At 41.5% G+C, this 12694-nt stretch overlaps 1 protein-coding gene and 1 long non-coding RNA gene across 6 annotated transcripts in view; one reads left to right on the top strand and one right to left on the bottom strand.

The window, feature by feature from the left end:
- The window catches only part of NEK5 (NIMA related kinase 5), a 61449-nt gene that overhangs the window by 21809 nt on the left and 26946 nt on the right, over positions 1-12694 (bottom strand). For 4 of the 5 annotated variants that reach the window (XM_040448332.1, XM_040448333.1, XM_040448331.1 and 1 more), the window contains 8 exons: positions 10309-10493; positions 9425-9491; positions 8032-8148; positions 6718-6804; positions 5041-5133; positions 2635-2715; positions 2332-2400; positions 249-357 (listed from right to left, as the gene is read on the bottom strand). In XM_040448332.1, the coding sequence (XP_040304266.1) occupies positions 249-357; positions 2332-2400; positions 2635-2715; positions 5041-5133; positions 6718-6804; positions 8032-8148; positions 9425-9491; positions 10309-10493 (808 nt within the window). The remainder of the gene's footprint in view (positions 1-248; positions 358-2331; positions 2401-2634; positions 2716-5040; positions 5134-6717; positions 6805-8031; positions 8149-9424; positions 9492-10308; positions 10494-12694) is intronic. The other variant, XM_040448335.1, reaches the window with a different exon arrangement.
- On the top strand, positions 1625-8158 carry LOC121012906 (uncharacterized). The gene is made up of 3 exons (XR_005782389.1): positions 1625-2014; positions 3040-3194; positions 8065-8158. It is a non-coding gene; the product is annotated as an uncharacterized LOC121012906 (long non-coding RNA).

Genomic DNA, 12694 nt, shown 5'->3' with positions numbered 1-12694 from the left:
ACTCCAGCAGACAATGAGAACGTGGGTGGTGTGGAGCTGCCGGCTGGGGGCAGCTGCCCAAGGAGACAGCACAGAGCAGGTGCAAAGGGCTGGGTCTCTGGGGGCAGAGGAGCCAGGGCTCTGCCAGCTAGAGCCCATGGAGCAGGGCAGGTGACACGGAGTTGCAGGTGAGCAAGGAGAGGGACTGTAATGGATCGCCAATGAAACGTTCTTTCTCATCTACGGCTTTCAAGAGCCACAACACGTACCTGCTTCTGGACAACAGAGTTTTTCAAATGCTTTGTCTGTATAATCTTCATACTTCTTAAGCTTCATGTCATCCTCAAAGGTCAAAGTTTCATTTCGCACATCCGTTACCTAAAGCAATTCCACAGTGTTTCATGACAAAAGCCATATTTTTAGGAAAGAAATACGTTAAAAATTTTTTGTGTGTTTTCTCAGTAATAACATTTACCAAGGCATGTGAGAAGTATTCAACATATGTACATTAAACAAATAAGTTAGTAGCATTTTAAAACTGGAACTATATTGGAACAAGATAGAAACAGGAATGTTTTTGTTTCTTCTCCTTCTTTCTCAACAGCGACAAGCACCAATCATAGGGCAACTTGATTTTATCCAGACTTCCTGCCTTGAATTCTATCCTCCTGCAGTTCCATTCTATAGAACTCTCAAGGTTATCTCATCCACGCCCTGCTTTAAGTGCACAATGTTCCCAATCAGGTCCCTAAAACTGCTCCTAATACTCCACAAACAACACTAAAATGATCACTCTGTTTTAAGCACATCAAAGCATCGAGTAACAAAGGGTGAAGAACCCTGACAGATAACACTTTTTTTTTTTACTCTCTTCCTTTATACTAACAGGCCAGCTTTGGCACCTGGCTTCATAGAAGTGCCGTGGATGTACCACTCCAGCCCTGAAATAGGTCCCCGGATCTGCCCCCTCTGGTCCCCATAGGGCTGGGACGCTAAGACACCTAGTGGTTAAAGAGAAGTGAGTATTAACTATCACCACTCTAAGAAGTCTCTATGTGGCAAAATGCTAATAAAAATCTGAAAGGTAGGGGCGCCTGGGTGGCGCAGTCGGTTAAGCGTCCGACTTCAGCCAGGTCACGATCTCGCGGTCCGTGAGTTCGAGCCCCGCGTCGGGCTCTGGGCTGATGGCTCGGAGCCTGGAGCCTGCTTCCGATTCTGTGTCTCCCTCTCTCTCTGCCCCTCCCCCGTTCATGCTCTGTCTCTCTCTGTCCCAAAAATAAATAAACGTTGAAAAAAAAATTAAAAAAAAAATCTGAAAGGTAATTGGAGCACAGAGGGTTTTTAGGGCAGGGAAACTATTCCGTATGGTACCATAATGATGGATACGTGTCGCTATATGTCTGACAAAACCCACAGAATGTACAAAATCAAGAGTGAACCCTAATGTGAACCAGGGACTTTGGGTGATTATGATGTGCCCATCTAGGTTTATCAGGTATAACAAATGTTCCACCCCGGGGTGGGGAGGGGGGCAGGCTGTGCATGTGTGGAACCAGGAATGGATGGGAAATCTCTGTACCTTCTGCTCATTTTTGCCATGGACCCAAAAATGCTCTAACACATGAAGTCTGTTCAAAACAAAAAAATCTAAAAGAAATGATAGCATTAAAAATTTTTCAGCTAATGAAGAACATGAATGAAAGAAATTAAGTATCAGATGTGATATAGCTCCTATGTGTTTACACGTAACTTTTGGTAATTTAAAAGGCAGAGTTAGTGAAGGTGAAATGGAGACACAAATCAGTTGATTCTGATTTTTGTGAACAGGTCTGGTAAAAAGTGGGATTAAAAAAGATGTTGAATACAAGTAATAAAATGAAGTTTGAGTTTACTGTATTCGTGCATTTATCACTATGTCACTGAGAGCCCAAGTGCATAACTGAGATTTATCCAAAGACCAGAAGAAACTTATCAATAACTAATTAAGACCTAAAAGAAATGTGCACTGTTTCAGGATATCTGCTCAATGTTTTAGGTAAGTATATTAGTTGTTGACTATAATTAAGTCTTCTATTTTAATTTGGCAAGGACAGTTAATATTATGAGAAAATAATTCCTTTACAAGAGAAAAGTAAATTAGATTGGAATAATCCATCTAAGGGAATAATCTCAATGAGAAAAAGAATGGTAAGATAAAAAGCCTTTTGGAAGACTCATTTGAACACCAGCGTTCCTTCTGGGAAGACTTAAGAAAATTCTCCCTATGGCCTATTGAAAAACTTCATTAAATGTGCTATTGAGACACTCATTTTTCTCATACCTATTAATGGAAATAAATACTTAATGGCATACCTCTTCCTCTTGGAGGGTTTTTTCATCAGAAATACATTGGTTTAAACTAATTTCAAATTTCACTCCTCTCTAGAAGAAAGCAAGGAAAATAATGTTAGTTTAGCAATCTAATAAAAGTGTTAAAATTACAACTACCTATTTGACATTACAGATACTAAAAACCGTTAGCTAAACATCACAAAATAAGGCAATTCCATAAAATAGTAGGGGGAAAAGTCCTGTAGGCAACCCAGATTGCAAGGTGTGCCCCCCCCCCCCCCAGCAAGCTGTTTAATATGACCCACAAGACCAAATGTTTATTACCTTAGCTTTACAGTTCTGTTCTGGAATGTTACTTTCCTTTATGGTCTGAACTCTAATTTGTTTCAAGTCTCTTTCAATATCCTGCAAGTTTAGAGAAAAATTAAAATCTAGCATATAACATTGATCAAACAATGATAGTTTCACAACCCCTGAATTCACAGCATGGTCTGTTTACATTACTTGACTTCTGGATTGAATCCAATGATTAATTTGAGCATCAAAACATGCCTTTGTAAAGGAAAGTTAACAACAATTCGCTAAAAACTTGGACACAACATCCATTAACTTGAAATAGCAAAACATTGTAGGCTGGCGTTGCAATGGCAAAAATTCCATAATGTGACAATGCCTATCACTCTGGTCCAGTACAACTAATCTAATTCAAGAATATAATTTTGGCTACAGGATCCCTCCCTTAAGAGGCTTACGATTGTAACCAGGAAAACAAGTGCACTGCTCACAATAGTAAAAAGGAAGGAGAGGGCTCTAAAAATTGCTGGGCAATTTCAAAGAAGAGAAGATGACTGTGAAAGTAGATGACGAGACTGTCAAAGGAACAGGTGAGAGGTGAACTGTAAGTACCGGGCTTTCTTGGGATGCAGTCCGGGGCCCTCTGCCCCTCTCTTCCTCAGTGCAGGGTGTCAGCAGTTGCTATGGATTTAAGGGTCCTTATGCAAGGACCCTGAAATGTGCACCTCCAGGGATGCTCTTTTCTCCCCTCTGAGCTGCAGGCTCACCTACTTAACTGCCTACTTAGCATCATCTTCACCTTGACATTCATTCCACACATTCACACAGAGAACCCACCATGTGCCGGACACCGTCCTACACATTGGGTTAGTGCGGTGAATGTGACCAAAGATCCCTGCTGACATGGAACTTCCATTTTACTGCAATAACATAGGTACTAAGTAAGTTCAATTAGCAACTCGTTGCAGAAAGTGCTATGTGCTATGAAGGAAATCAAACAGGGTGACAGCACAGAAAAAGAGGAGAGGAGGAGAGTAATGCAGGAAAAGCCCGTCCTGGCATGTGATGGAATCCCTGGAATGATGTTGCACCTTGCATATATGAAGGTCCGGGGAAAGCATGTTCCGTGTGTGAGGAGCCCTGAAGCAGGCATGGAGTCCCTCAGATTTTCTCCAACTCAGTATGTCCAGAGTACAACCCCCCGCCACAACCTTGCTCCCCACTCTTCCCCATCTTAGTAAATGATATTTACTTTTAAGCCAGAAACACAGGAGTCTTTTTGGTGTGTGTGTGTGTGTGTGTGTGTGTGTGTGTGTGTGTGTGTGTGTGTTTTAATGCTCTCTTCTCTCCGCCATGTTACAGGAGGTCTCTATCATCTCTCCCTTAGAATTCAGTGCTGCCTCATCTGTAGGTACATTGCATACAGCAGGTGTTAGTTTGAATCATTAATCCCTGCTTCCCCTGCAGCCCTGGGAAGGACACGTTTCTACCTTGCAATATTATGAACTCTGAAACAGGATTGTGACTTTTGTATCTTACTGATTTTGCGAAGCTGCCTGTCTAGATTTGATTGTGGGGTCTGGTTGTCTCATTTGTACAAGAAGTGTCCTATGGCTTTATTTTCCTTAAGATACAACCATCTTAGACTCCTGAGCCCCATCCCCCCGAGTCGGTTCATGTTAGAGCTCCCCGGTATCACGTCGTGGAAGGTCCCAAGCAAAACACTCGGGGAGCCTTTCAGTCTTCACCAACACTGGCCCCCCTCACCCACCCTTAACCAAGCCCTCGTGGCACCTTGAAGATAAAGGTGAAAGACCTCCCAGAAAGAAAAACAAACCTTCTTGGGAGCCATTTGATAATTCATCTCTGCCCAGTTCCCTCCTCCCACCAAAAACGTAAGGTTGAAGTAAAGACATTAACCATCAGATTTCTGACCAAGGTGTCTGAGACACCGATTCGAACACCATCCAGAAAGCTGAACTCTTATACACACACACGAGAGTCCTTCTCACACATGGCTGCACACTAAATCACCCAGCCGGCTTCTGAAAACAGAATGCCTGGGCCCCACCCCAGACCATCTGGGGGTAGAGCCTAGGTGTTGAGTTATTAAGAACTTTCGCACACAGCTCTCCTGAACAGTGAGGGGTAAGAACTTCCGGCCTAGAGGAGCACCTGGGTGGCTCAGTCAGTTGAGCACTGACTCTTGGTTTTGGCTCAGTTCATCATCTCATGGTTCGTGGGTTAGAGCCCCAAATCGGGGCTTGAAGCCTGCTCCGGATTCTGTGTCTCCATCTCTCTGTGCCCTTCCCCCACGCATGCTCTGTCTCTCTCTCTCGAAATTAAATAAACGTAAAAAAAAAAAAAAAAAAAAAGAACGCCCAGGCTAGAGCCACCTCACTGGGAAACACATTATCACCTACTAATAACCATCACCTGTACAGGAGCTTCTTCCTGAGGTGCTTCTTGGGGGATGGGCAGGTCACTTTTCTTCACTAAATAGGTTTTATAACCTATTTTTGAGTCCTCCTAAAAATACAAATTACACACAGTCAACAGGAGTGGTTCTCAGTCAGTTCTGAGGTCCACATTGTGAATCATGGCCAGTTTTGAGTGGGATCTAGTGAGGAAACGCTCCACTCCCACTGCGCAGGCGCCATCGGCGGGAATGGCTGCACAGGGCTCTCCTTCCCGCTCCTTCCCCCTTCCTCCATCCCCCCACCCGGTGGCCGCCTCAGCATCCCCCACCAACATCTTTCCCCACACGCATCTTTCCTGGTCTTTCTAGAAAAGTCTGCTCTCTGTCTTCCTGGACTCAGGTTTCCCATCACAGACCTGCCTTAAAAACAAGGCAGATGATCACTCAAAACCCCCCACCGTTAACCAAGCCTCTGCTCTAGAAAGAACCATCTCCAACCCTCCCCGCTCCAGCTCCCCCAGTCCTGCGTGAACCTCTTTGTGGTTCCTGCAGAATGCCCTCCCCGTCAGCTCTGTCTCTCCAAACTCTGCTCCTCTTCTCAGAGCAGATTAGACCCCACCTCCGTTCTTCCATGAAAACTCTCACGGGGCTCATCTACTCCTGTGCACAAGGCTTAACTATCTTCAGTCTTACTCGATCACTGCTCATACATGCTGTATCTTTCCAACTCTTTTGAGGAGTACGTATGTTAGAAGAGTAGAGGTTTCAGAATCAGATATTTAGTCTGCCTGGTAATATCTAAGTGACTTTGGGTGAGTTATTTAACTTCTCTATTATGGGGAGTAAAATGAGATAAAGTGTGTGAAGACTGTAGTTCAGAGCCCCGTACGTATAACTGAATTGTACCACATGCTCACTTCATTTGTATTAATTCATCTATATGCACTCGGGGGTGGGGGAGAGGGGAAAAAGAAACCAAGTCCAGGAGTGTGGCCAGCTCCGCTCATGAGCATGAGCCAGGGGCCAGCTGTATCCTCAGCCGGCCTCAGAACCTCAGGCCTCTCAGCATTCCAGGGCAGTGAGGGTGGTCCACTGGTTAAACATTCGTGTGTTTTTCATGCAACATGGTCTACAAACACAGGCTAGCTATCTCATCTGGAGCTCTACTGAAAAAGCAGTGATCTCAGAGATGGAAGATCTGAGAGATGGATCTCTCTCCCAGAGATCTGAGAGATCCAAAGTGGCGCCTTTAAGAGATTTTCAAGAATCATCTTGACTGCACTCAAATGTGGCCTGATACAACCTCACCCCTGCATATGAGGCTATTCCAGCATTGCTGAATTCAATAAGTGCTCATCTTTTTTCCTATCTTATGGGCCTGGACTTACCTTCTGCTTCTAACCTAGTTCTGGTGTAAAGTCAATCAGTATTGACTAATTCACGAGGCAGACAACGAACAGGTATTTTTAAGGATGGCCGTTCCTAACAGAATCTCCGATACCCTCACCATCGTGTGTAGTCTCAAGTAAACTGTATTAAAAGTTTCAGTTAGATCTGTTAGCTTTCCCATTAAAAGGTTGCATGATAATATTTTCTAATTGCCATGAGGAGAACGCTGCTTTTGAAACCCTGCTCGCTTTAGGTAGATCGAAATCAGTAGTACCATATTTCCTTCGGGAGAAAAATGTATTCACCTCTAGTTCACTCCCCATCTTCTTTCTAATTTCCTTCATGTCATTGTGGTACTGTTGGCGTATTTCCTCTAGCTGCTTCCAATACTCCTGGAAAGCAATCCCAATTCAAAAGGTTGAAATGTTGGTGAACAACTAAACAAAGTAATCTCTTATACAGCCTACGATTTAAAGAATGTGTGACAAACAGTAAGAATCAGAAAACCCATTGTTCCTAAAGATGATAATCTATGTCTTAGCTGTGGTACTTCCCTCCCTGTGACTTTGATGGGGTGGCTTGGGGTGATCTCACTTTTATATATAACCCTAACTGTGCTCATGACATACAATTACTTCATATATCCACTTTTATGGGTTGAGTTTTACCCCCCTAGAAAAGCTATTTTGGGTCCTAACCTCCAGTACCTCAGAATGTGACCTTATTTGGAAATAGTGTCACTGCGGATATAGCTGGTTAAGCTAAGATGTGGTCATACTGGAGTAGAGCGGATCCCTAACCCAACATGAGGGGGGGGTCCTTTAAAGAAGAAAGCCACGTGAAGGCAGAGACACTGAGAGAGAATGCCATGTGTTGACGGCAGAGAATGAGTCATGCGGCTGTAAGCCAAGGAATGTCAAAGATTCCTGACAAGCCACCAGAAGTGGGCAAGAAGCAAAGGATTCCCCTACAGCTCTCAGAGGGAGCATGGCCCTGCCGCCATCTTGACTTTGGACTTCCAGCTTCCGGAACTGGGAGACAATACATGTCTGTTGTATTACACCATCCAGTTTGTTGTACTTTGTGAAGGCAGCCCCAGAAAGCGAATACATATTTCAAAAATGTTAATGATGGGTGGTTACTTTATGAATCCAAGGTAAAAAGCCTTATGAAGTTCACCACATCACATTCTCTGAGGAGGTGAAATATGTGTCTCTGTAACCCCTCGAACTCCCAGCATGGAGGTTCACAGGAGTGTGTCCAACAAGTACTGGGCAAGGGAGCTCTGCCTTTCAGGTGTACTGTTGGGACACTAAAAGTAATATACAGAACAGCACAAAAGACAATGGCAAGTACAGTGGGAGCCCGGGAATTAATTTTTTTTTTCAACGTTTATTATTTTTGGGACAGAGAGAGACAGAGCATGAACGGGGGAGGGGCAGAGAGAGAGGGAGACACAGAATCGGAAACAGGCTCCGGGCTCTGAGCCATCAGCCCAGAGCCTGACGCGGGGCTCGAACTCCCAGACCGCGAGATCATGACCTGGCTGAAGTCGGACGCTTAACCGACTGCGCCACCCAGGCACCCCTAGGGAGCCTGGGAATTAGATTGCTTCTAACCTGTTCCTTCATTTTGTTTCTCCTGATCTGCAGCTCCTGGAATCTAGACTCTTCTCCATTACTTCTTAGCTCTTGTCTCTGGTTGTGATTTGGCTCAGCAGAAGATGGACGAAGACCCTATCAATCGAATGAAATAATTTTATTTTATTTTTTATTAAAAATTTTTTTTTAACGTTTATTTATTTTTGAGACAGAGAGAGACAGCGCATGAACGGGGGAGGGTCAGAGAGAGGGAGACACAGAATCTGAAACAGGCTCCATGCTCTGAGCTGTCAGCACAGAGCCTCACGCAGGGCTCGAACTCACGGACCATGATATCATGACCTGAGCTGAAGTCGGACGTTTAACCGACTGAGCCACCCAGGTGCCCCTCAAATGAAATAATTTTAAAGCATATTTGCATCTCAGAAACATCTTCTCATTTGACCTTTTTCTTTAAACAAGAATTATATTGTGAATAAAACTCACTATTTGGGATGAGCAGAATTTTCTTAATTTAAATATGAAATACTTAAAAAGTAAAGAAATTTAATAAAGCCACTTATGTTGTTATCCTAAGCAATCAATATTTTATGCTACCATGTGAGACACCCAGATTCATTTTCTGAACTGGTAAACTATGATTGTGAAATTAAAGTTCTGTAAAAGTTGAGCCATCACTGGAGCATCAGGTTAGGTAGGGGAACAGAACTAGAGCTTTTGAGTAGTTCAAAGTAAGAGTGATAGAAATAGAATGCATATCCAGCCTCCACCCCGGAACTCTGACACTAAAGAATAAAGGTTAAACTTTAAAAAGCTAACTTTCATTTCAAATAAAATACAATAGTCACTTTTTAAAAGATGTGTAGTATTCTAATAAAATAGAATCAAAGAATTGTAGCACTGAAAGGGACCTCAAAGCTCATCTACTCCCAAACTGTCACTTATAAAAAGGAAACTGAGGCTCAGAGAGGTTGTATGACCTGCCTAAGGTCACACAGCAAGGGGCAGAGCCAGGAAAGAAACCAGGCCGCCCAAGCTCTGATTCAAGCCTATTCCCATTATTCTTCTTTAACTATTAGGGGGCACCTGGTTGGCTCAGTCAGTTGAGGGTCCAACTCTTGATTTCATCTCAGGTCATGATCCCAGGGTCGTGGGATCAAGCCCCACATAGGGCTCCATGCTGAGCATGGCGCCTGTGTAAGATCCTCTTTCTCTCTCCCTCTGCCCCTCTCCCCTGCTCACTCTCTCTCTCTCTCTCTCTCTAAAGTAAAAAAAGAAAATAAAAATAAAAATTGGAGAAGGTGGAGAGTAGTCTTCATCTTCTATGCAGAATGCACTTGGACATAAGGACCCATGAATATCTGTGAACAGGAAGTTCCTGATTGCCTCTGACGATTGGTATTTTACTTACCAACTGCTTTTCCACTTTCAACTTATACTGTTGAGCTTCAAATCTCCTCTGAAGATATTCAGCAGGCCTTAGAAAATAAAAATGTTCAGCTTGAGTAGAAACTTTTACTAGACTTAGGCACCAATTTGAGGAGTGGATTTTCAATTTAGGAATGTGATTCACAGTTCACCTGTGGCCTAAAGTTCTGAGTTCAAGAAGTGGTTCAGAGTTACAGAATGCATTCTGTGGACTCAGGAAGAAAAGGAAGCAAAGAGAACTGTACCAATTGGGGATACAGGAGAGGATAAAACAGAAACATATTCTGATGCAGTGATTTTTCTTCAGGACAGGATCAGTCCATCCATGGTCTACAATATGTTGGAGGGAAAAAGAAAAATCCATACCATGATATTCTCACGCTTTGGGCAGGCATCTGACTGATGGCCTTGCACCCCTGATTTGACTGCCAGTTGCCTGTCCATTTCCTGCACTACACCCTGAGCTCCATGACGCCATGGTTGTGTGCCATTCCTGTACCTCTAGAGGCTCTTCATGCTGGCGCACAAATGAAAGATCCCAGGAAAATACATGCTGAATTTTCAATATGTCTTTTTAATATGTCTCAAATGATAATCTGATTACAATTCAATTGTTATTAATATTAATAATTTCTTTGGAAAATAACATACATACATGTTCATGGTTCCATGAAAAAGAAGACAAGCTACATCAGATTTGAGATGAAAAAGAGAAAAAGAAACTCTGACTCGAGTATTCAAGATGAAGAGTTTGGAAGTTCCTCTTGGGTTATTTGTTTTAGGAAAATTTGGAAGGGCTTCAGAATAAATGTTGATATATCAAGATATTTTCAGAGGACCAAAGCTTAACTAAGATTCTGACATTACCATTGACCTGGTGATGGACTGTGGCTTTCTTCCTGTTTATAATTCTCCTCCACTCCAGAATCTTTTGGACGAACACAGTGGTAACTTGGTTCATGAGTTCTCTTCCGCAACACGTCAAGTTGAGCATAATAATAATCATAATGACCACAGAGTGCAGGAAGTTTGGGCCTTTCTACCATTTTTATCTGAAGGATCAAAAAGAAGAGGAAGGATTTTGAAGACACATAATTAAAATCTCTAATAATTGACAGTTTGATGGTGACCATAGCTAAGACAAGGCACTGAAAGTATGTTTTTGTTTTTTTGCTCTAGACTAGTTTTGAGAGGTAAATAATCTTAGAATCCCCAAATCCTGGAACTGGAAAATACTTGAGAAGTCTAAGTACTATAGCACAGTAGTTTATCATTTTATTAAGGTGTGAATAGGAATCTTGCATACGTCATGATTGGTCTACCAAAAATACTTAGCTAGTGAGTATGCCTAGTCAACCCAAGATCTGAAACTAAACTCAGAATTATTACTTTATATTTTTATAAGCTTATTTACATCTTGCTGTACTTTATGGGGGAACAAATGGTATTGTGCCCACGGATTTGGGGATTCGCAACATTTTTAGGTTCTGATAAATTGACTAAATACAAAATGTCATCATGACTTGAAGGAAAGAAAATGCTGAATCATTCAGTCCTTCTTCCCAAGTAAACACAAGGAAAGTCATGTAACAGCTGCCACAGGCATATTATCACCCCAAGCTACATCTCACCACCCTTCCCAAACAAAACAGAATGGTAGGAGAACCAGAAACAAGTGTTTGTCTTGGAGTTAAGTAAAGGCCACTGAGCTATAAGACAAGAACAAGGCCAAATTAACACATGAAAACCAGTCAGGACCCTGTTCTGAACAGCAAACTAGGGTCAATTTAACGTTAACCAGGACAATTCTGCCTACTGAACAGATGATAACAAAAGAGTAAAAGAAGTTCAAACCATTGGAAAGGACTAGAACTGGTAGCTGGAAATATAAATACCCAAACAAATGGTTTAAACTGAAATTTCCTCACTGTGAAGAAGTAACACACTATCTCCTCTGTTCTTCTTAATGCTGTGTGGTTCATATATATGTTAATTGAACCACATCGAATTGTAGATATTGGATGATTTTTAACTTACAAAAAATGGCAACTTCACATGGTTTTATTTAGATATTAAAATAAGTGTATAAATTCTGGTTTATTAGTCTAAACATAAATTATGTATTCATTTTTAAAATCTTTTAAAGTATGACTTATGTTTCTTAGTTTTGCAATTTTACCTATATATAACCCCAAACAAGGTCCTACTAATGACTTGTTGAAAAATGTCTAGAAATAGACAAGTATTGGAAGAAGATTAACAGCTTCTTTAGGGTTTTGTCTAAAACCCCAAATGGTAATGAGAACACCACAGGTGGTCCCTGTGGAGACCCACTCATTCCATTGCATTAGCAGAAACCTTCAATGGATTGATTAGAAAAACATCAACTTGTTCTCCTAACTTAATCTATCCTTGAATCTTTTAGATGTTTTCTCTCTCCTAGGAGTCTGCTACAGAGTATTCTAAATCACAACATACTTTTAAATTTCTTTTTTTAAGTTTATTTGTTTATTTTTGTAGTAATCTCCACACCCAACGTGGGGCTTGAACTCATTACTCTGAGATCAAGAGTCACGTGTTTTTCCGACTGAGACAGCCAGGTGCCCCGACTTTTAAATTTCTTTAATAAAGTTAAACCACGGTCTATCAAATGAAGAACAATAATTTAATAAACAGTTTCAAAATCTACCTATAAACCACACATTTTCTAAAATGTCTATATAGCAAGTAAACCTGAGTAAACGTATTTCCAAATGGTCCTCTAATTATACCATAAGCCTTCTTTAAAAATACAATTCTTCAACTAAAAGACAATAGCCATTTAATCATTTATATACCAGAAGCATTTCACTAGCATCAACTAAGATGCTATCAATGCTCTGCTAATGTGGATTCAGATAAATAAGCATAAAGAATCTCTAGGAAAAAAATCACTGATTATATAATAAAAGTTTCTCAATTATACATAACACGTTAGAATTAAGAGAACGAAATGCATATGTCTGGGGCTCCTGGGTGGCTCAGTTGGTAATGCATCTGACTCTTGATCTCAGGTCAGGTCTTGATCTCAGGGTCATGAGTTCAAGCCCTACACTGGGCTCCACGCAGGCATGGAGCCTACTTTAAAGAAAAAAAAAAGCATAATGTTTTCTGCAGTTATGCTACTCACTTGTTTTATATAGAAAAATGCTATTTCTTTAAATAAATTAAAGATTTTTGAGTTGTAAAAGGAAAACTAAAACTAGTACATAGA

The sequence above is a fragment of the Herpailurus yagouaroundi genome, unplaced genomic scaffold (genome assembly GCF_014898765.1).
Source record: "Herpailurus yagouaroundi ecotype Mexico unplaced genomic scaffold, PumYag 197, whole genome shotgun sequence".
NCBI classification, from domain to species: domain Eukaryota; kingdom Metazoa; phylum Chordata; class Mammalia; order Carnivora; family Felidae; genus Herpailurus; species Herpailurus yagouaroundi.
This window is presented reverse-complemented; position numbering and strand designations above follow the sequence as displayed.